This window comes from Oncorhynchus gorbuscha, linkage group LG09 (genome assembly GCF_021184085.1).
Source record: "Oncorhynchus gorbuscha isolate QuinsamMale2020 ecotype Even-year linkage group LG09, OgorEven_v1.0, whole genome shotgun sequence".
Lineage (NCBI taxonomy): Eukaryota > Metazoa > Chordata > Actinopteri > Salmoniformes > Salmonidae > Oncorhynchus > Oncorhynchus gorbuscha.
Window position 1 is genome coordinate 27,857,969 of NC_060181.1, and position 23,481 is coordinate 27,881,449.

Below are 23,481 nucleotides of genomic sequence, written 5' to 3' on the forward strand. Positions count from 1 at the left end.
AAGGGAGAGAGCGAGAGATGGGAAAGGGAGAGAGCGAGAGATGGGAAAGGGAGAGAGCGAGAGATGGGAAAGGGAGAGAGCGAGAGATGGGAAAGGGAGAGAGCGAGAGATGGGAAAGGGAGAGAGCGAGAGATGGGAAAGAGAGAGAGAGCGAGAGATGGGAAAGAGAGAGAGAGAGAGATGGGAAAGCGAGAGAGGGAGAGATGGGAAAGCGAGAGAGGGAGAGATGGGAAAGCGAGAGGGAGAGATGGGCGAGATAAGCAAGAGATGAGAGAGAAATAGAGGGAAGAAAAAGAGATAAGATAGAAAGACAGAGAGATATAAGAAGGGAAGAGAGAGAGGTGAGCAAGAAAGAATGAGAGAAAGAGATGGGAAAGAAAGAGCAGAGAGAGAGATGGGAAAGCGAGAGATGGAAAAGAGAGAGAAAGATGGGAAAGAAAGCGAGAGATGAGATGGGAAAGAAAGAGAGAGAGAAAGAGATGGGAAAGAGAGATGAGATGGGGAAAAAAGAGAGAGAGAAAGAGATGGGAAAGAGAGATGAGATGGGGAAAAAAAGAGAGAAAGAGATGGGAAAGAGAGATGAGATGGGGAAAAAAGAGATAAGATGGGAAAGAGAGAGAGATGTAACGGCGTTCTTCGTTTGTCGAAAGAGAGTCGGACCGAAATGCAGCGTGTTTGTTACTCATGACTTTAATGAATGAAGAGTGTAACATGAAATAACTATAACATATACAAAAACAAGAAATGGAACGAGAAACCTATTACAGCCTTTCTGGTGAACACTACACAGAGACCGGAACAATCACCCACAAAATACAAAGCAAAACCAGGCTACCTAAATACGGTTCCCAATCAGAGACAAAGAGAATCACCTGACTCTGATTGAGAAGCGCCTCAGGCAGCCAAGCCCATACAACACCCCTAATCAGCCGCAATCCCAATGTTACAAAAACCCCAATACGGAATACAACAACATAAACCCATGTCACACCCTGGCCTGACCAAACATATAACGAAAACACAAAATACAACGACCAAGGCGTGACGAGAGAGATGGGAAAGAGAGAGAGAGAGAGAGAGATGGGAATGAAAGAGAGAGATGAGATGGGAAAGAAAGAGCAGAGAGAGAAATGGGAAAGAAAGAGATGAGATGGGAAAGAAAGAAAGAGATGAGATGGGAAAGAGAGAGAGATGGGAAAGAAAGAGCAGAGCGAGATGGAAAAGAAAGAGCAGAGATATGGGAAAGCGAGAGAGAGAGAGATGGGAAAGCGAGAGAGAGATGGGAAAGCGAGAGAGAGATGGGAAAGCGAGAGAGAGATGGGAAAGCGAGAGAGACAGATGGGAAAGCGAGAGAGACAGATGGGAAAGAGAGAGAGGCAGATGGGAAAGAGAGAGAGGCAGATGGGAAAGAGAGAGAGGCAGATGGGAAAGAGAGAGAGGCAGATGGGAAAGAGAGAGAGGCAGATGGGAAAGAGAGAGAGGCAGATGGGAAAGAGAGAGAGGCAGATGGGAAAGAGAGAGAGGCAGATGGGAAAGAGAGAGAGGCAGATGGGAAAGAGAGAGAGGCAGATGGGAAAGAGAGAGAGGCAGATGGGAAAGAGAGAGAGGCAGATGGGAAAGAGAGAGAGAGAGAGAGACGGGAAAGAGAGAGAGAGAGAGACGGGAAAGAGAGAGAGAGAGAGAGAGACGGGAAAGAGAGAGAGAGAGAGAGAGACGGGAAAGAGAGAGAGAGAGAGAGGGGAAGGAGAGAGAGAGAGAGAGAGGGGAAGGAGAGAGAAAGAGAGAGAGGGGGAAGAGAGAGAGAGAGAGAGGGGAAAGAGAGAGAGAGAGGGGAAAGAGAGAGAGAGAGAGGGAAAGAGAGAGAGAGAGGGGAAAGAGAGAGAGAGAGACGGGAAAGAGAGAGAGAGACAGACGGGAAAGAGAGAGAGAGACAGACGGGAAAGAGAGAGAGACAGACGGGAAAGAGAGAGAGACAGACGGGAAAGAGAGAGAGACAGACGGGAAAGAGAGAGAGACAGACGGGAAAGAGAGAGACACATGGGCGAGAGCGAGATAATAGAGAGAGATGAGAGCGAAATTGATGAGATGGGAAAGAAATAGAGGGAAGAAAGAAAAAGAGATATATAAGAAGGGGAGAGAGAGAGGTGAGAAAGAAAGAATGAAAGAGAGAGATGGGAAAGAAAGAGAGAGAGATGGGAAAGAAAGAGAGAGATGGGAAAGAAAGAGAGAGAGAGATGGGAAAAAAAGAGAGAGATGGGAAAGAAAGAGAGAGAGAGATGGGAAAAAAGAGAGAGAGGGGAAAGAGAGATGGGAAAAGGAGAGAGAGATGGGAAAGAGAGAGATGAGATGGGAAAGAAAGAGCAGAGATTGAGATGGGAAAAAAAGAGAGAGAGATGGGGAAAAAGAGATGGGAAAGAGAGAGAGATGGGAAAGAGAGAGATGAGACGGGAAAGAAAGAGCAGAGAGATGGGAAAGGGGAGAGAGAGATGTGAAAGAGCGAGAGAGAGATGGGAAAGAGAGAGAGCGAGAGATGGGAAAGAGAGAGAGATGGGAAAGAAAGAGCAGAGCGAGATGGAAAAGAAAGAGCAGAGATATGGGAAAGCGAGAGAGAGATATGGGAAAGCGAGAGAGAGAGATGGGAAAGCGAGAGAGAGATGGGAAAGCGAGAGAGAGATGGGAAAATAGAGAGCGACAGATGGGAAAGAGAGGCAGATGGGAAAGAGAGAGAGGCAGATGGGAAAGAGAGAGAGGCAGATGGGAAAGAGAGAGAGGCAGATGGGAAAGAGAGAGAGGCAGATGGGAAAGAGAGAGAGGCAGATGGGAAAGAGAGAGAGGCAGATGGGAAAGAGAGAGAGGCAGATGGGAAAGAGAGAGAGGCAGATGGGAAAGAGAGAGAGGCAGATGGGAAAGAGAGAGAGGCAGATGGGAAAGAGAGAGAGGGATGGGAAAAAAAGAGAGAGAGATGGGAAAGAAAGAGCAGAGAGAGAGAGATGGGAAAGAAAGAGAGAGATGAGAGATAAGAGAGAGAGATGCGAAAGAGAGAAAGAGAGATGAGATGGGAAAGAGAGAGAGAGAGATGGGAAAGAGAGAGAGAGAGATGGGAAAGAGAGAGAGAGAGATGGGAAAGCGAGAGAGAGAGAGAGGGAGGTAGATGGGGAGTGAATGGTGAATGGGTGCCAGAGCACTCGATGGTACCAAAAATTGGACCAAGTGCTGTCCATAGTACACACATCTGTTATGACATTGTTATAACATTGTATAAAAACATGTTATTTAAGCAATAAGACATCAAACCCGGGGATTATCGTGTGATAACTCATGACTAAGATTACTCATGTTCTTAGACCCGAGACGAAGCCAATGGCCGGGAACAGCCCTTAGTCAGGAGTTATCATACGGTATTCTCCAGGTTTGAGGGCCTTATTGCGTTTATAAAACAGTTGCCAACATATTTATACAAATATTAATAGAATATTTTAATTAAAAACATTATTTTAACAGCGGGCTGGTCGTTAGTTATTTTCTTGTGTTTTGACGCAGTTGTTAATTCTAATCATTCTATTATTTGGACATTGCTATGCTAACCAAATCATTGGCATTGGCATGTAGCTAGCTAGCAGAGATTCAATGATGATGAGAACCTCAATAAATAATGATTTAATGAATATCCAATAGGCTGCACTGTGCTGGTTAATAAATGAATGGAATTCTTGAGTGTTCAGTTTCCATGGTGAATTAGTTGGCTTCCTTCTTGGGCTACCTAGCCTACTGGCATGGGAGAGATAGCATTTGTAAAATGATACATTGTTGCACAGGTTGTAAAGTCAGACAGGTAGGGATATTTTGACTTACATTTCCTGCCTGGACTGCGGGACAGTTGAATTATGAGATTAACACGTCATGGTATTTTGCGTGAGTAAATGTCCCGCATATCATCCAATCAGCATCGAGGATCCAAACAAACCGTTTTATAATGACTTAGAGTAGAAGATACATTCATGTCCACAATTGATTTATTTGTATTAAGTGTGACATTTCAGAATACTCAATGGCAGTAGATTTATCAGATGGAGAATGCAGAGATGGTGTAAATGTCCCACTTCACACAGAAGAGGTAGATGTCCTTTTCTGGATAGGTAAATAGATGAGCTCAATAGTTTCAGTAGTATTCCGTCTCTGTCACTTCGTGAGTTACTTCCACAGTTAGTCATCTCCCTTTTTACTTCCTATTCTAAGTTAAGGAGGATGGGGGATTTGTGCGTGTGCGATTACGTGGGTGTGCATATGTACGTGGGTGTGCGCACATTTAAGATATGTGTGTTTGTTTTTGTGGCACCTCAACCTGCACGTTGTCCATGCCTGTGACTGGGAGTAAATAATTTAAACCATGAATTAGAGAGCACGGCTGCGTTCTGCTCCGGAGGGCAGAAATTACAAAGTGTTTGGATGGATATAATTTTGTGGAGCCGAGGCCAAGTCATACCTAATTACCACGATCTACACCCCACGAAAGAGGCAGAAAGAAAGGTGCAGACAGGGCTTCTCAGTAGGAACTAGAAACACACAGAGGATCCGATCCACAAGTTCGCTTTTCCTAAACCTATAATACTGATGTGATCTAATTTGTAAGACTAGCAGAAACGTATGTCACAGTCGTATGCTTTGCCTGGGTCAGCATAAACCCCTGTCCTCAAATCCAGGGGCAGACCTCCAGGCTCAGATTTCAATACTTTGGGAAAACAACATATATTTTTTTCGAACCAAGCAAATATTATTTTCATAGATTTCAACAAAGACAGACATTACAGACCAAAGCCTTAGTGTTTTGTTTGTTTTCTCCAACATAATCAGCAACATCTAGATCCTGTTTGTCAGACATTGATAGTAAGAGAGAAGGGTATCTGAAACCGGTTTTCCACGCTTAAGATGTTCACAGATTAGTCAAATCAATACCCCTGCATAGAGGAGAGGACACTGTCTGGACCTCTCTCTACCTCTGCCACTCTACTTCTACCTCCCTCTTCTCAGGCAATGTTCAGAGTGTGACCAGGCCAGTAGCGATGATGCTGACATCGCCATGGAGACGCTGCCCGACGGTACCAAGAGGTCTCGGAGACAGATTAAAGGACCAATCAAATTCATCCCTCAGGAGATGTCCCCGGAGCCCAAGAAACGAGATGTGAGGGGCACGGTGTGTATTAACACACTTTTTATTTATTATGTACAGTGCCTTCAGAAACTTGACTTTTTCCACATGTTGCATTACAAAGTGGGATTAAAATGGATTTAATTGTAATTTTCTGTCAGCATTATACACAAAAAACTGTCAGTGAAAGAAGTATTCAACATTTTAAATGTATTATTGGAATATAAAACACTGATATATTTGGATTGGATATGTATTCAACCCACTGAGTCGATACACGTTAGAATAACGGGGCAGGGCGGCAGGGTAGCCTAGTGGTTAGAGCGTTGGACTAGTAACCGAAAGGTTGCAAGTTCGAATCCCAGAGTTGACAAGGTACAAATCTGTCGTTCTGCCCCTGAACAGGCAGTTAACCCACTGTTCCTAGGCCGTCATTGAAAATAAGAATTTGTTCTTAACTGACTTGCCTAGTAAAATAAAGGTGTAAAAAAAAAAGTAAAAAAAAAGAAAAAAAAAGACATTTGGCAGCGATTGCAGTTGTGATTCTTATAGAGCTTTGCAAACCTGGTCTGTACGACATTTGCCCATCATTGTTTTTCAAATTCTTCAAGCTCTGTCAAGTTGGTTGTTGATCATTGCTAAACATCCATTTTCAAGTATTGCCATAGATTTTCAAGCTGATATAAGTCAAAACTGTAACTAGGCCACTCAGTGTCAATGTCTTCTTGGTAAGTAACTTTAGTGTATATTTCGGGCTTGCATTTTAGGTTATTGTCCTGCTGTGGATTTGTCTCCCAGTGTCTGTTGCAAAGCAGACTGAACCAGGTTTTCCTCTAGGACTTTGCCTGGGCTTAGCTAGATTCTTTTTATCCTAAAAAACTCCCTATTCCTTGCCGATGACAAGCACACCCAAAACATGGTACTTGGTGATTTGCTGTGTTGGATTTGCCTCAAACATAATGCTTTTTCAGGACAAAAAGTAAATTTATTTGCCACATTTCTTGCAGTATAACTTTATTAACTTGTTGCAAACAGGATATATGTTTTGGAATATTTTTATTCTGTACAGGCTTCCTTTTCAGTCTGTCATTTAGGTTAGTATTGTGGAGTAACTACAATATTGTTGAGCCATCCTCAGTTTTCTCCTATCACAGCCATTTAAATCTGTAACTGGTTTAAAATCATCATTGGCCTCATGGTGAAATCCCTGAGCGGATTCCTTCCTCTCCGTCAACGGAGTTAGGAAGGACGCTTGTATCTTTGTAGTGAATGTATTGATACACCATCCAAAGTGTCATTAATAACTTCACCATGTTCAAAGGGATATTCAAACATTTTTTACCCATCTACCAATAGGTGCCCTTCTTTGCGATGCATTGAATCTGTGTTTGAAATTCACTGCTCGATTTATGTATGTGTGAGGTACAGAGATGTTAAACACCACTATTCCACACACAGTTAGTCCATGCAAATGATCTGACTTGTTAAGCACATTTTTACTCCTGAAGGTAATTAGACTTGCCATAACAAAAGGCTTGAATACTTATTGACTCAAGACATTTCAGCTTTTAATTTTTATTCGTTTAGAAAAATCAACATTAGCATTGGCTCATGAAACTACCTCTAACTTCCTTCATACTGCTAAACTGGTTTTGCAAGCCTCCACTTTGCTAGTTTTGGGGTCAATTGTGTTGATATTTCTGGGGTAGCCTTTTGAATTGTCCTGCCATCTACTGTATAATCCAGAATGTATCTCCCAGGTTTGGAGAAACAGACAGTAATCCGTCAACCTATACCGGGGGTTAAAGTACTCCATCATAGGTATGAGTACAGCCTCAATGACGTTTGTAGTCTAGCCATTCTTTGTCCCGTCTGACCCGTCACCAGATATACCAGGCCAGACTAACAGAGCCCGACAGATATACCAGGCCAGGCTAACAGGACTAATGGCGGATCCAACCAGAGCAGTATAAAGAGTGTATATGTGAATTATTTGGCTCGACCCCGGGTCGTCAGTGTTCTACAAGGCTGTGATTGCCCTCGAAACTAAAACCTAATGCTAAAACTGAGCTACATATTCTGCACGGCCGACCCCAGTGACATCTGTAATCCAGCCCCTCTCTGTCTGTCCCGTAACCAGGATCTGAGCTCTCTTCTCTTTTTTCCCAGCCCAACAGATATACCAGGCAGATTAACAGAGCCCAACAGATATACCAGGCAGATTAACAGAGCCCAACAGATATACCAGGCCAGAATAACAGAGCCCAACAGATATACCAGGCCAGAATAACAGAGCCCAACAGATATACCAGGCCAGATTAACAGAGCCCAACAGATATACCAGGCCAGATTAACAGAATAACAGAGCCCAACAGATATACCAGGCCGGACTCACAGGACTAGGTCACGCTGCTGTACTAAACAGGATTGCTAGTAGACATGCCAGGAAACTAGAAGGGGTGGATCCAAACACATACTTCCTCTGGTGTTCAGTCCCAAACACCCCCCCCCGCAGGCTCATTGGTTCAGGTCCGCCTGAACTTCTTCCAATCTACAGAGGATTGGGATGAGTGATTCATGTGAAAGGAAGTTTGAATATTAACAAAGGGAGAAATCAAACATCTCCTTGTTGTTCTTGACGCAAGCAAGCAAGTGACAGAGCCGGGTTGTGTGTTTCTTAAAAAGGAAGACTACATATTTAAACAGATTGTGAAAACAATTCCATCTGTCGCCTTTGGCTCCTCCTCCACCACTCAGCAGATGGAACACTTATCATTATAAATGCTAACTGCTAGATGGTAGAACCACTGCCAGTTGGCTCCTTCACTTCAGCCCTCCCTACCTCCCTCCATCTCGCCCTTCCTCGCTCCCTTCGAAGCCACTTCTCCTGCCTGCGGCGTTCGTGTGGGTGGGGCCCAGAGTATGAGTTTAACTATTTGCTCTCTATACTGGTTGACTCCATTAAGGTAATCTATGAAAGGCTAGGGAAAGATCAACACAAATCCAATGCAGAATTCAGTACAATGCAGACTAACATAAAACTTTATTAAAATAAGATATAAGGTAAAATGTGCACACACACACGTACACACACAGCGTACCTACTCAGCATACCTAATCAGGGTCTCTGCTCAGGTGAGGAAATATTAACTGGGGGCAGTTTGTACAACTCTGAGCTAAATCAATCTTTTAATTAAGTACATCATTGCATCTTTAACAGCCATGAATCATTTCACAGCACCATGCAGGATTAGAGAAGTTAACGGAGCGGAGGACCCAGTGGTAACTAGATGTAGTAACTTAATTCTCATCATCATTCTCACTAGACTAATGGCATATGTCCATACAGGATGTTCCTGTGTAATCATGGAGGGGTGTTAGAGCAGGGCCATGCTTCATCACCACCCCATTACACACACTGTCACACAGAAGATTCTAGAAGAAGAAGCAATGATTACCAAACCTTTGAAAATGCAGGATGGTTTTGGTCTGGAATGATTCGTTTTGGAGATATAGGCCTGAAAATGTGAGATATTGTCAGTAGATTATATTACAAGAAGCAAAGACCAAGCTTCCTTAAAAATGCAGTATAGTGTGGGCCGGAACTGATGGTTCTGAGATGTAATGATTCAATGAGTGTTGAAAAGACAGAGTATATGGCGAAAAACAAATGGAAAATAAAAGTGTCCATAAAATGTATATAGGTTCAGAACTTTTGTGAAACAGCACAGATAAAAATATATGACAAAATAGAAATGGTCTTCAGAGATGGAGGGGTTGATGGTAGATGAAAGATGGGATAAAAAAAGAAAAAAAGAATAACTTTGTAAAATACATTGTGTCCGTCAAATGTATATATTATGTATCAGCTGGAAGTAGAAGCCTAACTGGTGTTGTCCATTAGTTTACTCCAATTTGGGAAGGGGTGGTAGGGTTAGGGGGTAATAGTAAAGGAAAATATATTTAAATATTTGTGTGTGTAATATATATATATATACTGCTCAAAACAACGAAGGGAACACTTAAACAACACAATGTAACTCCAAGTCAATCACACTTCTGTGAAATCAAACTGTCCATGTAGGAAGCAACACTGATTGACAATAAATTTCACATGCTGTTGTGCAAATGGAATAGACAACAGGTGGAAATTCTAGGCAATGAGGAAGACACCCCCAATAAAGGAGTGGTTCTGCAGGTGATAACCAGACCACTTCTCAGTTCCTATGCTTCCTGGCTGATGTTTTGGTCACTTTTGAATGCTGGCGGTGCTTTCACTCTAGTGGTAGCATGAGACTGAGTCTACAACCCACACAAGTGGCTCAGGTAGTGCAGCTCATCCAGGATGGAACATCAATGCGAGCTGTGGCAAGAAGGTTTGCTGTGTCTGTCAGCGTATTGTCCAAAGCATGGAGGCGCTACCAGGAGACAGGCCAGTACATCAGGAGACGTGGAGGAGGCCGTAGGAGGGCAACAACCCAACAGCAGGACCGCTACCTCTGTTTTTGTACAAGGAGGAGCAGGAGGAGCACTGCCAAAGCCCTGCAAAATGACCTCCAGCAGGCCACAAATGTGCATGTGTTTTGCCCTAACGGTCAGAAACAGACTCCATGAGGGTGGTATGAGGGCCCGACGTCCACAGGTGGGGGTTGTGCTTACAGCCCAACACCGTGCAGGATGTTTGGCATTTGCCAGAGAACACCAATATTGGAAAATTCGCCACTGGCGCCCTGTGCTCTTCACAGATGAAAGCAGGTTCACACTGAGCACATGTGACAGTCTGGAGACGCCGTGGAGAACGTTCTGCTGCCTGCAACATCCTCCAGCATGACCGGTTTGGCGGAGTGTCAGTCATGGTGTGGGGTGGCATTTCTTTGGGGGGCCGCACAGCCCTCCATGTGCTCGCCAGAGGTAGCCTGACTGCCATTGGGTACCGAGATGAGATCCTCAGAACCCTTGTGAGACCATATGCTGGTGCGGTTGGCCCTGGGTTCCTCCTAATGCAAGCCAATGCAAGACAATGCTAGACCTCGTGTGGCTGGAGTGTGTCAGCAGTTCCTGCAAGAAGAAGGCATTGATGCTATGGACAGGCCCGCCCGTTCCCCAGACCTGAATCCAATTGAGCACATCTGGGACATCATGTCTCGCTCCATCCACCAATGCCACGTTGCACCACAGACTGTCCAGGAGTTGGCGGATGCTTTAGTCCAGGTCTGGGAGGAGATCCCTCAGGAGACCATCGGCCACCTCATCAGGAGCATGCCCAGGCGTTGTAGGGAGGTCATACAGGCACGTGGAGGCCACACACACTACTGAGCCTCATTTTGACTTGTTTTAAGGACATTACATCAAAGTTGGATCAGCCTGTAGTGTGGTTTTCCACTTTAATTTTGAGTGTGACTCCAAATCCAGACCTCCATTTTTGTATGATTTTGTTGTCAGCACATTCAACTATGTAAAGAAAAAAGTATTTAATAAGAATATTTCATTCATTCAGATCTAGGATGTGTTATTTTAGTGTTCCCTTTATGTTTTGAGCACAGATTAAATATAAATATATACACACACACGCACACACACACCAGTCAAACGTTTGAAAGTAGCCACCCTTTGCATTGATGATCGCTTTGCACACTCTTGGCGTTCTCTCAACCAGATTCATGAGGTAGTCACCTGGAATGCAGTTCAATTAACAAGTGTGCCTTGTTAAAAGCTCATTTGTGGAATTTCTTTGCTCCTTAATGCGTTTGAGCCAATTAGTTGTGTTGTGACAAATTAGAGGTGGCATACAGAAGATATCCCTATTTGGTAAAATACCAAGTCTATATTATGGTAAGAACAGCTCAAATAAGACTTAAAGGTCAGTCAATCCGGAAAATTTGAAGAACTTTGAATGTTTCTTCATGTGCAGTCGCAATGACCATCGAGCACTATGATGAAACTGTCTCTTGTGAGGACCGCCACAGGAAAGGAAGACCCAGAGTTACCTCTGCTGCAGCAGATAAGTTCAATAGAGTTAACTGCACCTCAGATTGCAGCCCAAATAAATGTTTCACAGAGTTCAAGTAACAGACACATCTCAACATCAACTGATCAGAGGAGACTGTGTGAATCAGGCCATCATTGTCGAATTGCTGCAAACAAACCACTACTAAAGGACACCAATAAGACGAAGAGACTTGCTTTTTTATTTATTTTTTACTTAGTCCAAATTTGAGATTTTTGGTTCCAACCGCAGAATAGGTAGAATAGGTGAAGAGATGATCTCCCCATGTGTGGTTCCCACCGTGAAGCGTGGAGGAGGTGTGATGATGTGGGGGTGCTTTGCTGGTGACACTATGTGATTTGTCTAGAATTGAAGGCACACTTAACCAGCATGGCTACCACAACATTCTGCAGCAATGCGCCATCCCATCTGGTTTGCAGATGGGACTATAACATTTTTTATAGTCTTAGTGTGGACTATAATTTGTTTTTAAACAGGACAATGAACCTACACACCTCTAGGCTGTGTAAGGGCTATTTGACCAAGAAGGAGAGTGATGGAGTGCTGCATCAGATGACCTGGACTCCACAATCACCCGGCCTCAGCCCAACTAAGATGGTTTGGGATGAGTTAGACCGCAGAGTGAAAGAAAAGCAGCCAGCAAGTGCTCAGCATATGTGGGAACTCAAAGAATTTTGGAAAAGCATTCCAGGTGAAGCTGGTTGAGAGAATGCCAAAAGTGTGCAAAGCTGTCATCAAGGCAAAGGGGAGTTCCCTTGAAGAATCTAAATACTTTTTTGGTTACTACATGATTATATATGTGTTATTTCATAGTTTTGACGTATTCACTATTATTATGAAAGAGTTCAATTAAAGAAAAACCCTTAAATGATTTGGTGTGTCCAAACGTTTGACTGTGTGTGTGTGTGTGTGTGTGTGTGTGTGTGTGTGTGTGTGTGTGTGTGTGTGTGTGTGTGTGTGTGTGTGTGTGTGTGTGTGTGTGTGTGTGTGTGTGTGTGTGTGTGTGTGTGTGTGTGTGTGTGTGTGTGTGTGTGTGTGTACAGTCGTGGCCAAAAGTTTTGAGAATGACACAAATATTAATTTTCTCAAAGTCTGCTGCCTCAGTTTGTATGATGGCAATTTTGCATGTACTCCAGAATGTTATAAAGAGTGATCAGATGAATTCCAATTAATTGCAAAGTCCCTCTTTGCCATGTAATGAAATGAATCCCCCAAAAAAACATTTCCACTGCATTTCAGCCCTGCCACAAAAGGACCAGCTGACATCATGTCAGTGATTCTCTCGTTAACACAGGTGTGAGTGTTGATGAGGCTGGAGAACACTCTGTCATGCTGATTGAGTTCAAATAACAGACTGGAAGCTTCAAAAGGAGGGTGGTGCTTGGAATCATTGTTCTTCCTCTGTCAAACATGGTTACCTGTAGGAAACACATGCCGTCATCATTGCTTTGCACAAAAAGGACTTCACAGGCAAGGATATTGTTGCCAGTAAGATTGCACCTAAATCAACCGTTTCTCGGATCATCAAGAACTTCAAGGAGAGTGGTTCAGTTGTTGTGAAGGAGGCTTCAGGGCGCCCAAGAAAGTCCAGCAAGCCCCAGGACCGTCTCCTAAAGTTGATTCAACTGCGGGATTGGGGCAACACCAGTACAGAGCTGCATGCACAGTGAGGCAAAGACTTTTGGAGGGTGGCCTGGTGTCAAAAAGGGCAGCAAAGAAGCCACTTTTCTCCAGGAAAAACATCAGGGACAGACTGATATTCTGCAAAAGGTACAGGGGTTGGACTGCTGAGGACTGGGGTAAAGTAATTTTCTCTGATGAATCCCATTTCCGATTGTTTGTGGCATCTGGAAAAAAGCTTGTACGGAGAAGACGAGGTGAGTGCTACCATCAGTCCTGTGTCATGCCAACAGTAAAGCATCCTGTGACCATTCATGTGTGGGGTTGCTTCTCAGCCAAGGGAGTGGGCTCACTCACAATTTTGCCTAAGAACACAGCCATGAATAAAGAATGGTACCAACACATCCTCCGAGAGTAACTTCTCCCAAACATCCAGGAACAGTTTGGTGACGAACAATGCCTTTTCCAGCATGATGGAGCACCTTGCCATAAGGCAAAAGTGATAACTAATTGGCTCAGGGAACAAAACATCAATATTTTGGGTCCATGGCCAGGAAACTCCCCAGACCTTAATCCCATTGAGAACTTGTGGTCAATCCTCAAAACCCACAAATTCTGACAAACTCCAAGCATTGATTATGCAGGAATGGGCTGCCGTCAGTCAGGATGTGGCCCAGAAGTGAATTGACAGCATGCCAGGGAGGATTGCAGAGGTCTTGAAAAAGAAGGTCCAACACCTCAGATATTGACTCTTTGCATCAACTTCATGTAATTGTCAATAAAAGCCTTTGACACTTATGAAATGCTATAATGTAATTATACTTCAATATTCCATAGTAACATCTGACAAAAATATCTAAAGACACTGAAGCAGCAAACTTTGTGGAAATTAATATTTGTGTCATTCTGAACTTTTTGCCACGTATGTGTGTTTATTCCCCCAAATAATAAATATATGGGGGATTGGAAATTACACAGACAAATAGATTGTAGCTTCCATCAATGCATCTGTAGTATTAAAGCTGACCTCCCTCCCATGGGTATATAAGTGGAATATAACTGTCAGGCTCTGTGTAGGATGTCCTTCACATCTCCTCCATACTCTGTGACATTGAGGGCACATGTTGGGTTAGAAGGGCACTACCCTCCAGTAGGCAGTGTACTCAGTCAGCAGGCCCTGAACATGGGCCAGAGGAGGGTGAGCTGCACCACAGAGTGGCGATGGGCCATCTTACCTCTGTGGCCCTACACACACACACACACACACACACACATCCTAATGCAGGGGCCAGCGGGAGGTCGATTAGCCAGCCCTGATTAATTGAAACAGGGCTTTAACACTGTGCCAGCACCGGGGTGCCCTGGTAAAAGCATAGAAAATGCAAAGCAGGTCCCTTTCAGTGGCTGCCATCGCACGCCTTGCGTTTGAAGATAAATGCAGAATTGAAGCTCCTCGACTGGAGCGGACGCAGCGAGAGGAAATCAGAAAAAGCTCAGCTTAATCCCAGAGTACTTCCAGCAGCAGGGTCCTTAGCCAAGCGTTCTTTTGGGCACGCCGCTTTATGCGAGCTAACAGAAAAACACATTAACCCAGACCCCCTCAACACAGCACAGCCGTCGATACTGCTGCTGCTCCACTCTACACCACCTTCGCCCCTCTTCCCTCCCCCTTTCTCTCCCTTCCCTCAATCTCTCTGACATAACAGATACACGTCCAGAAGGAGAAGACATTTATGGTTGTTTTTTCTGTTAATTTTTGTCTATTTTAAAAGGAAGAACAGATTGTTTTTGTGTTGTCTGAGAGGGAGACAGACACAGACACTAGGGTGTTCTCTGACTCTTGCTAGGCAGCCAAGCAATGAGTGGCCACAGAGGAGTGTTCCTCAGGCTTTCTCCTTCCAGGTGTGGAGGAGGTTGGTTATTGACAGTCTAAAAACAAAAGACTGGGGAAAATATAAAATGGAAGAGGACTGGAGAGTGTTTTTCTCCCCTCCTCTCTGATGACTATCTGTTATGTTCCTTTAGGAAGCTGAGACTGGGAGGGAGGATGGGGAGGAGGGAGGGGAGGCAGGGCTGGGGCAGTATATCGGAAGAGGATCAGGGTATGGTGGCTGTAGATAAGTGGGATCCATGAAGAGGTGGAGGGAGGGAGCAGCCATATCCCGACAGCTTTCTCTCGCACTCTCTCTCTGCCTCTCCCTTTCCCGCTCCCTTCTCTCTCTATTCTGCCCCTTTCTCTCGCTCTCTCTCTCTCTCACGTGCAACTGACAGGCAGTGTTACTCCAGCTATGAATAGGACCTAGTCCACAGGCAGCACTGTGTGGCTCTCTTGTCTTGTATGGCCAGAGGTAAAACAGAACACCAGCCTCATGGCATTAGAGGATTAAATACAGAACAAACAAACCAAAAATGTCTTTGGAAAACAATTTATGCTTTCTGTGGTATTGTTGCAAAATGCACAGAGCACAGTGAATTTTCTTTATTTGACAAACAGCTGAGGGAGCAGACGACGTCATAAACAAACTTCCACTGGCTCCTGAGTCTTTTGGATAACAAGCAAGCAATAAATAAAGTTAGATTTGTCTGATGCTGCCAATACTTTGTGGAGCATATATCTAATTAAGTCAAATTATTATTTTGACAGATTCTCAGACAAAATAACTAATGATTTGCCTGATAACTCAACAACTCAAAGTGGAGAAACATTGACATTTTCCACAAGTGACCATGCTGTGACCTTGTGCCCTTGCATGGCTAGCTGATAATCTGTCAAGGCTCATGAGACTGACCAGAGCTGGGGTCAATTATCTCTCATCAACTCACATAGATCAATCAATTAGCAAATAAATGACCACACAATTCTAGCTTAGTTAAGACGGACTGCAATGAAACACATGATGTATTCCACAGAGAACCAGAGGGCAGAAGAGGAAGAGGGTCTCCATCTGTGAAGAAGAGCAGTTTGAAGTGCAGGTATGTCACTGTTCTACCTTGTTACTAAACATTCCTCCCTCTCCTAACCTCCCTGACACACTCACAACTAGTACATACACACCCCATGTGTTACATACAGTACTACTCTATTCACCTGGATTGTTCTCTTAACACCTCTTCTACACCATTAACACACACATACACACACAGCATTGTCGGCTCTAATCAGCCTGTGTGTTTCCATAGGAACCTGCTCTACGTGAACGGCGTCAGCGTCAGTCTGTAATGCAGAAGAAGACCCCTAAAGCCGACGACACCAGGACTGACTGTACCTCCTGCAAAGGACCCGGGGACAACGAGAACCTTGTCAGGTGGGTCACAGTGTGTGTGAAGGGAGGGGAGTGGATGTGTGTGGAGGTGAGGAGAGAGGGCGGAAGGAGGTGTGTGTGTGTGTGTGTGTGTGTGTGTGTGTGTGTGTGTGTGTGTGTGTGTGTGTGTGTGTGTGTGTGTGTGTGTGTGTGTGTGTGTGTGTGTGTGTGTGTGTGTGTGTGTGTGTGTGTGTGTGTGTGAGGAGCTGTATCCTCCTGAAGATTAAAGTTCAGTCTTCATTAGGCCTTGGCTGCCTTGCGCAGGCTGAGCGAGGGGGGGGCTGGTGAGCAGGGCTGAGGCCAGCAGCTCTATAGAACACCTCTTTTGAGCTGCCAACTGCATTTACACACATCAAGATGTAATGAACAGCCTGATCTGCCCTTGTCGCCCATCAGAGGTTCAACTGTCTCACGCTGCTTAAACAGGGCCAGAACTTCACTACATCCCTCAATAGTGTGTGAATTAAAGCAGTCAGCATTAACACACTGTAGACTGACTGATTTATCAGAGTGTATTTATTTCTGAGTGTATAGACCACTGTAGTTGCCTTCCATATGACCTACAAACTGTGACTGTCATCAGCTAGTTTGCAACAGATTTTCATGCGTATTTTCTAAAATGTGCATTTTCCCACCAGAGATGTTTCCATCAGACTGTTGGTGGATAAAAGGCTGTGTGTGATGACGTAGTGCACATAAAATAGCTTTTGCCGTTAAATTCCCATGTAGCAAATGAAAAATACAAGTTAAATGGGTTTCCATCTCATTTACTGATGGTTTTGCAAGAAAACTGTTGCATTATATAACAAATGTGCCCACTCTGGTCTTGTCACATGTTCTCTAGCCAACAGCTCACAGATACAGTGCAGACTAGTCTACATGATGAGATAATAATGGAGAAGAGCGATATTATTCCTATTGTCAAACGGCAGCCAAGCATCCATCATCATGTCACCAGAATAAGACCCTCAGTATTTATTGGAAAGGAGCATGAAGTTCATCATAACTTATTTCATCTGTAGCCTAATAAACTGCATGCTTTCCCGAGTCGTAGTGGGAGGACCACACAACATGACTCCAAGTTTACTTCGATATGATGGTTATTATATTAATATTTGCACATAAAGGCGTTCCCGCCGCCCTTTCTCGCATAATACATTTTGACACAATAAGTTCCCACCATGTCGAAGAAACAAATCTAAACGTCTGTCGCCATTTCTAAAGTTGTACCAGCATTTAATACTTCCATCAGTCCGGTCGGGACTTGTTTCATGCGTCATCCGCATGAAATGGTTGGATGGAAACGTGGTCATAGGCTAATTTCAACTGAAAGTGTATGATACATTCACTTTATTACTCCATAGGGTTCTTTCTGTGAGCTGTATTAGTTATCAGTGTTTAAGGTTAAGCTAATAATGTGTGGTTCTGTCAGTGTTTTATAGGTTAAGGAGGTCGGGGGCTGTGAGGTGTGCTGCCTGCCCTGACTCTTTCTATCTTTGCATTGCACAGGTTGTGAGAGCCGGGGCAGACACCTCTCCTCACCTCCCCACACCTAGACACTGCTGGACAGATGAGAGAGAGAAGCAGACCTTTGGCTTAGAGACAGAGAGGGACTTAATTACGTGGAAGAATGACGGCGACGGGTGTGGGATCAGATGGCCATCTTTGACGTTCACAACCATGGTCGTCTTCATGACCCAAATTGGACCACCTACTGGCCGTCCAATTAAAATTGAGGGAGAGGCAGAAATTGAAATTAACTTTGAGGAATTCTAAAATACTTGCGCAAATAAAATGTTGGGAGGTTCAGTATTACTGAACTGGTCATTCTTGTAAGAAAGGACATGTTGGTCTTACTGGACAGGCCCTTTGTGATCGTCATTGTCATCTCTAAGGGCCCTTCTATAAGGACTATGGCCTAACTGGACTAAGGAGTGATTCCCCCCTCTCTCTCTCACTCTCTCATCCATTCTATGATGGCACTTCACTCGTTTGACCTCCCTGAGCATCTTATCACCACATCCAATCAGTTGTCGCTCTGGATAAGAGCGTCTGCTAAATGACTTAAATGTAATGTAAATGTTGTATTGACTCCAGTCATTTGTGGTCCAATCACATGGTGTTTTCCTCAGTAAAGGCCTTTAATTGTAGATGCACTTGAACTTAGGCTTTCATAATCTTCTTCTAGTGTTGTCATCGGTTAGAACTTTCTAGAGTAGAGGACTAGTAGACCTTGAAAAAGTAGTGGTTTTTAGTAGAATGATTGCCCTTTCTGGCTTTTGAGAAGTAAGTTGCCGCTTAGGCTCTACAGCAGCATAAGGTTTAACATAATAATTATAGCAACATTTGTATGAATGGTTATTGTAACTTCTAATGTCAGTGTGTGAGTGTACAGTAGATGTCTAGGCATCTTAGTCTCCCTTCCTCTCATTAGTATTTTAAAGTGACAGTTTAACTGACACTTCTTTTAAAGCAGCCCAGCTCTGTGTATGTGTGTGCGCATCTCCCCAGTGCCCCATAGTGAGTGCTGACAACTGAGCAGCTGCCATGTGGTCTGTCTGTCTGTCAGGGTCCTTGACAGAAGTGTCACAGTTTGCCCTCACATGTCACTCCTCCACTCACCCCCATCCCAGGACCCTCTATGTCACTCCTTTTCTCTTCCCCTCTGTCTGGGGACCCTATATGCATGCCACTGGGAGCTGCCAAACCTCACATAATGCTTAGGTCCACTGGAAAATCTGCTGAGGAAATTCATTTGGTGGTTTTCCTATGGAGATTAGAAAGTCCTCCCTCTACCTCCTCATCCTCTTCTGCCTCCTCCACAACAAATTTAGAGGACTGTCCATGAGATACAGCTAACCAGCTAACCTTACTCAAGCTAAGGTTGAGTAAGGTGGTCCTTCTGTAGCTCAGTTGGTAGAGCATGGCGCTTGTAACGCCAGGGTAGTGGGTTCGATCCCCGGGACCACCCATACGTAGAATGTATGCACACATGACTGTAAGTCGCTTTGGATAAAAGCGTCTGCTAAATGGCATATATTATTATTATATATTAATCCTTCTCAAGCTAACCTTACTACAGCTAACCAGCTAACCCTACCCCAGCTAACCTTACTACAGCTAAACCTACCACAGCTACCCAGCTAAACTTACTACGTCTGACCCTACTCCAGCTAACCCTACTTCAGCTAAAAAGCTAACCCTACTCCAGCTAACCCTGCTCCAGCTAACCCTTCTACAGCTAACCCTGCTACAACTAACCAGCCAACCTTACTACAGCTAACCCTACTCCAGCTAGCCAGTTAACCATACTACAGCTAAACATACAACAGCTAATCAACTAACCCTAGTACCACTAACCCTATTCCAGCTAGTACTACTACAGCTAACCCTACTCCAACTAACCAGCTAGACAGCTAACCCTACTACAGCTAACCCTACTAATCAGCTAACCCTACTACAGCTAACCCTACTCCAGCTAACCAGTTAACCCTACTACAGCTAATCAGCTAACCCTACTCCAGTTAACTCTACTACAACTAAACTTACTACAGCTAACCAGTTAACCCTACTACAGCTAAACTTACTACAGCTAACCCTACTCCAGCTAACCAGTTAACCCTACTACAGCTAAACTTACTACAGCTAACCCTACTCCAGCTAACCCCACTGCAGCTAATCAGCTAACCCTACTACTAATCCTACTCCAGCCCTACCATGCATGGCTCTGTATCTAACCATTAGGCCTGGGGCTAGGCTATGGCCAACTCTGTATCTAACCATTAGGCCTAGGGTTAGGCTATGGCCAACTCTGTATCTAACCATTAGGCCTAGGGCTAGACTATGGCCAACTCTGTATTTAACCATTAGGGCTAGACTATGGCCAACTCTGTATTTAACCATTAGGGCTAGACTATGGCCAACTCTGTATTTAACCATTAGGGCTAGACTATGGCCAACTCTGTATCTAACCATTAGGCCTCGGCTAGACTGGTCAACTCTGTATTTAACCATTAGGCCTAGGCTATGGCCAACTCTGTATCTAACCATTAGCCTAGCCCTAGGCCTATGGTCAACTCTGTATCTAACCATTAGCCTAGCCCTAGGCTATGGCCAACTCTGTATCTAACCATTAGGCCTAGGCTATGGTCAACTCTGTATCTAACCATTAGGCCTAGGGCTAGACTATGGCCAATTCTATATCTAACCATTAGGCCTAGGGCTATGGCCAACTCTGTATCTAACCATTAGGCCTAGGGCTAGACTATGGCAAATCTGTATCTAACCATTAGGCCTAGGGTTAGGCTATGGTCAATTCTATATTTAACCATTAGGGCTAGACTATGGTCAACTCTGTATCTAACCATTACGCATAGGGCTAGGCTATGGTCAACTCTGTATCTAACCATTAGGCCTAGGGCTAGACTATGGCCAACTCTGTGTCTAACCATTAGGCCTAGGGCTAGACTATGGCCAACTCTGTATCTAACCATTAGCCTAGCCCTAGGCCTATGGTCAACTCTGTATCTAACCATTAGCCTAGCCCTAGGCTATGGCCAACTCTGTATCTAACCATTCGGCCTAGGCTATGGTCAACTCTGTATCTAACCATTAGGCCTAGGGCTAGACTATGGCCAATTCTATATCTAACCATTAGGCCTAGGGCTATGGCCAACTCTGTATCTAACCATTAGGCCTAGGGCTAGACTATGGCAAATCTGTATCTAACCATTAGGCCTAGGGTTAGGCTATGGTCAATTCTATATTTAACCATTAGGGCTAGACTATGGTCAACTCTGTATCTAACCATTACGCATAGGGCTAGGCTATGGTCAACTCTGTATCTAACCATTAGGCCTAGGGCTAGACTATGGCCAACTCTGTGTCTAACCATTAGGCCTAGGGCTAGACTATGGCCAACTCTGTGTCTAACCATTAGGCCTAGACTATAGCCAACTCTGTGTCTAACCATTAGGCCTAGACTATAGCCAACTCTGTATCTAACCATTAGGCCTAGGCTATGGCCAACTCTGTATCTAACCATTAGGGCTAGGCTATGGCCAACTCTGTATCTAACCATTAGGCCTAGGGCTAGACTATGGCCAACTCTGTATCTAACCATTAGGCCTAGGGTTAGGCTATGGTCAACTCTGTATTTAACCATTAAGGCTAGACTATGGTCAACTCTGTATCTAACCATTAGGCCTGGGGCTAGGCTATGGCCAACTCTGTATCTAACCATTAGGCCTAGGGTTAGGCTATGGCCAACTCTGTATCTAACCATTAGGCCTAGGGCTAGGCTATGGCCAACTCTGTATCTAACCATTAGGCCTGGGGCTAGGCTATGGCCAACTCTGTATTTAACCATTAGGGCTAGACTATGGCCAACTCTGTATTTAACCATTAGGGCTAGACTATGGCCAACTCTATTTAACCATTAGGGCTAGACTATGGCCAACTCTGTATCTAACCATTAGGCCTCGGCTAGACTGGTCAACTCTGTATTTAACCATTAGGCCTAGGCTATGGCCAACTCTGTATCTAACCATTAGCCTAGCCCTAGGCCTATGGTCAACTCTGTATCTAACCATTAGCCTAGCCCTAGGCTATGGCCAACTCTGTATCTAACCATTAGGCCTAGGCTATGGTCAACTCTGTATCTAACCATTAGGCCTAGGGCTAGACTATGGCCAATTCTATATCTAACCATTAGGCCTAGGGCTATGGCCAACTCTGTATCTAACCATTAGGCCTAGGGCTAGACTATGGCAAATCTGTATCTAACCATTAGGCCTAGGGTTAGGCTATGGTCAATTCTATATTTAACCATTAGGGCTAGACTATGGTCAACTCTGTATCTAACCATTACGCATAGGGCTAGGCTATGGTCAACTCTGTATCTAACCATTAGGCCTAGGGCTAGACTATGGCCAACTCTGTGTCTAACCATTAGGCCTAGGGCTAGACTATGGCCAACTCTGTGTCTAACCATTAGGCCTAGGGCTAGACTATGGCCAACTCTGTGTCTAACCATTAGGCCTAGGGCTAGACTATGGCCAACTCTGTGTCTAACCATTAGGCCTAGGCTATGGTCAACTCTGTATCTAACCATTAGGCCTAGGGCTAGACTATGGCCAACTCTGTATCTAACCATTAGGCCTAGGGCTAGACTATGGCCAACTCTGTGTCTAACCATTAGGCCTAGACTATAGCCAACTCTGTGTCTAACCATTAGGCCTAGACTATAGCCAACTCTGTATCTAACCATTAGGCCTAGGCTATGGCCAACTCTGTATCTAACCATTAGGGCTAGGCTATGGCCAACTCTGTATCTAACCATTAGGCCTAGGGCTAGACTATGGCCAACTCTGTATCTAACCATTAGGCCTAGGGTTAGGCTATGGCCAACTCTGTATTTAACCATTAGGGCTAGACTATGGTCAACTCTGTATCTAACCATTAGGCCTAGGGCTCTGTATTTAACCATTAGGGCTAGACTATGGTCAACTCTGTATCTAACCATTAGGCCTAGGGCTAGGCTATGGCCAACTCTGTATCTAACCATTAGGCCTAGGGCTAGGCTATGGCCAACTCTGTATCTAACCATTAGGCCTAGGGCTAGACTATGGCCAACTCTGTATCTAACCATTAGGCCTAGGGTTAGGCTATGGCCAACTCTGTATCTAACCATTAGGCCTAGGCTATGTTCAACTCTGTATCTAACCATTAGGCCTAGGGCTAGACTATGGCCAACTCTGTGTCTAACCATTAGGCCTAGACTATAGCCAACTCTGTGTCTAACCATTAGGCCTAGACTATAGCCAACTCTGTGTCTAACCATTAGGCCTAGGGCTATGGCCAACTCTGTATCTAACCATTAGGCCTAGGCTATGGCCAACTCTGTATCTAACCATTAGGCCTAGGCTATGGCCAACTCTGTATCTAACCATTAGGCCTAGGGCTAGGCTATGGCCAACTCTGTATCTAACCATTAGGCCTAGGGCTAGACTATGGCCAACTCTGTATCTAACCATTAGGCCTAGGCTATGGTCAACTACTGGAATACCTCCCTAACCCCCTAAGTTTTAGATGCCTAGTTAAGGACTGTCCCACTGGATGTCATAAGGTGAATGCCAACTCTGGATATCTAACCAACCATTAGGCCTAGGGCTAGACTGGCCAACTGTATCTAACCATTAGGCCTAGGGCTAGGCTATGGTCAACTCTGTATCTAACCATTAGGCCTAGGGCTAGACTATGGCCAACTCTGTATCTAACCATTAGGCCTAGGGCTAGACTATAGCCAACTCTGTATCTTACTATTAGGCCTAGGCTATGGCCAACTCTGTATCTAACCATTAGGCCTAGGGTTAGGCTATGGCCGACTCTGTATCTAACCATTAGGC

At 44.5% G+C, this 23,481-nt stretch overlaps 1 protein-coding gene across 4 annotated transcripts in view; it reads left to right on the top strand.

The window, feature by feature from the left end:
• Positions 1-23,481, top strand: part of LOC124043339 (PHD finger protein 14-like) — a 119,743-nt gene that overhangs the window by 38,610 nt on the left and 57,652 nt on the right. For 2 of the 4 annotated variants that reach the window (XM_046361857.1, XM_046361858.1), the window contains exons 16-18: positions 5,029-5,191; positions 15,684-15,746; positions 15,954-16,078. In XM_046361857.1, the coding sequence (XP_046217813.1) occupies positions 5,029-5,191; positions 15,684-15,746; positions 15,954-16,078 (351 nt within the window). Of the gene's footprint in view, positions 1-5,028; positions 5,192-15,683; positions 15,747-15,953; positions 16,079-17,584; positions 21,490-23,481 lie in introns of those variants that run through there. The other 2 variants (XM_046361860.1, XM_046361859.1) reach the window with 2 other exon arrangements.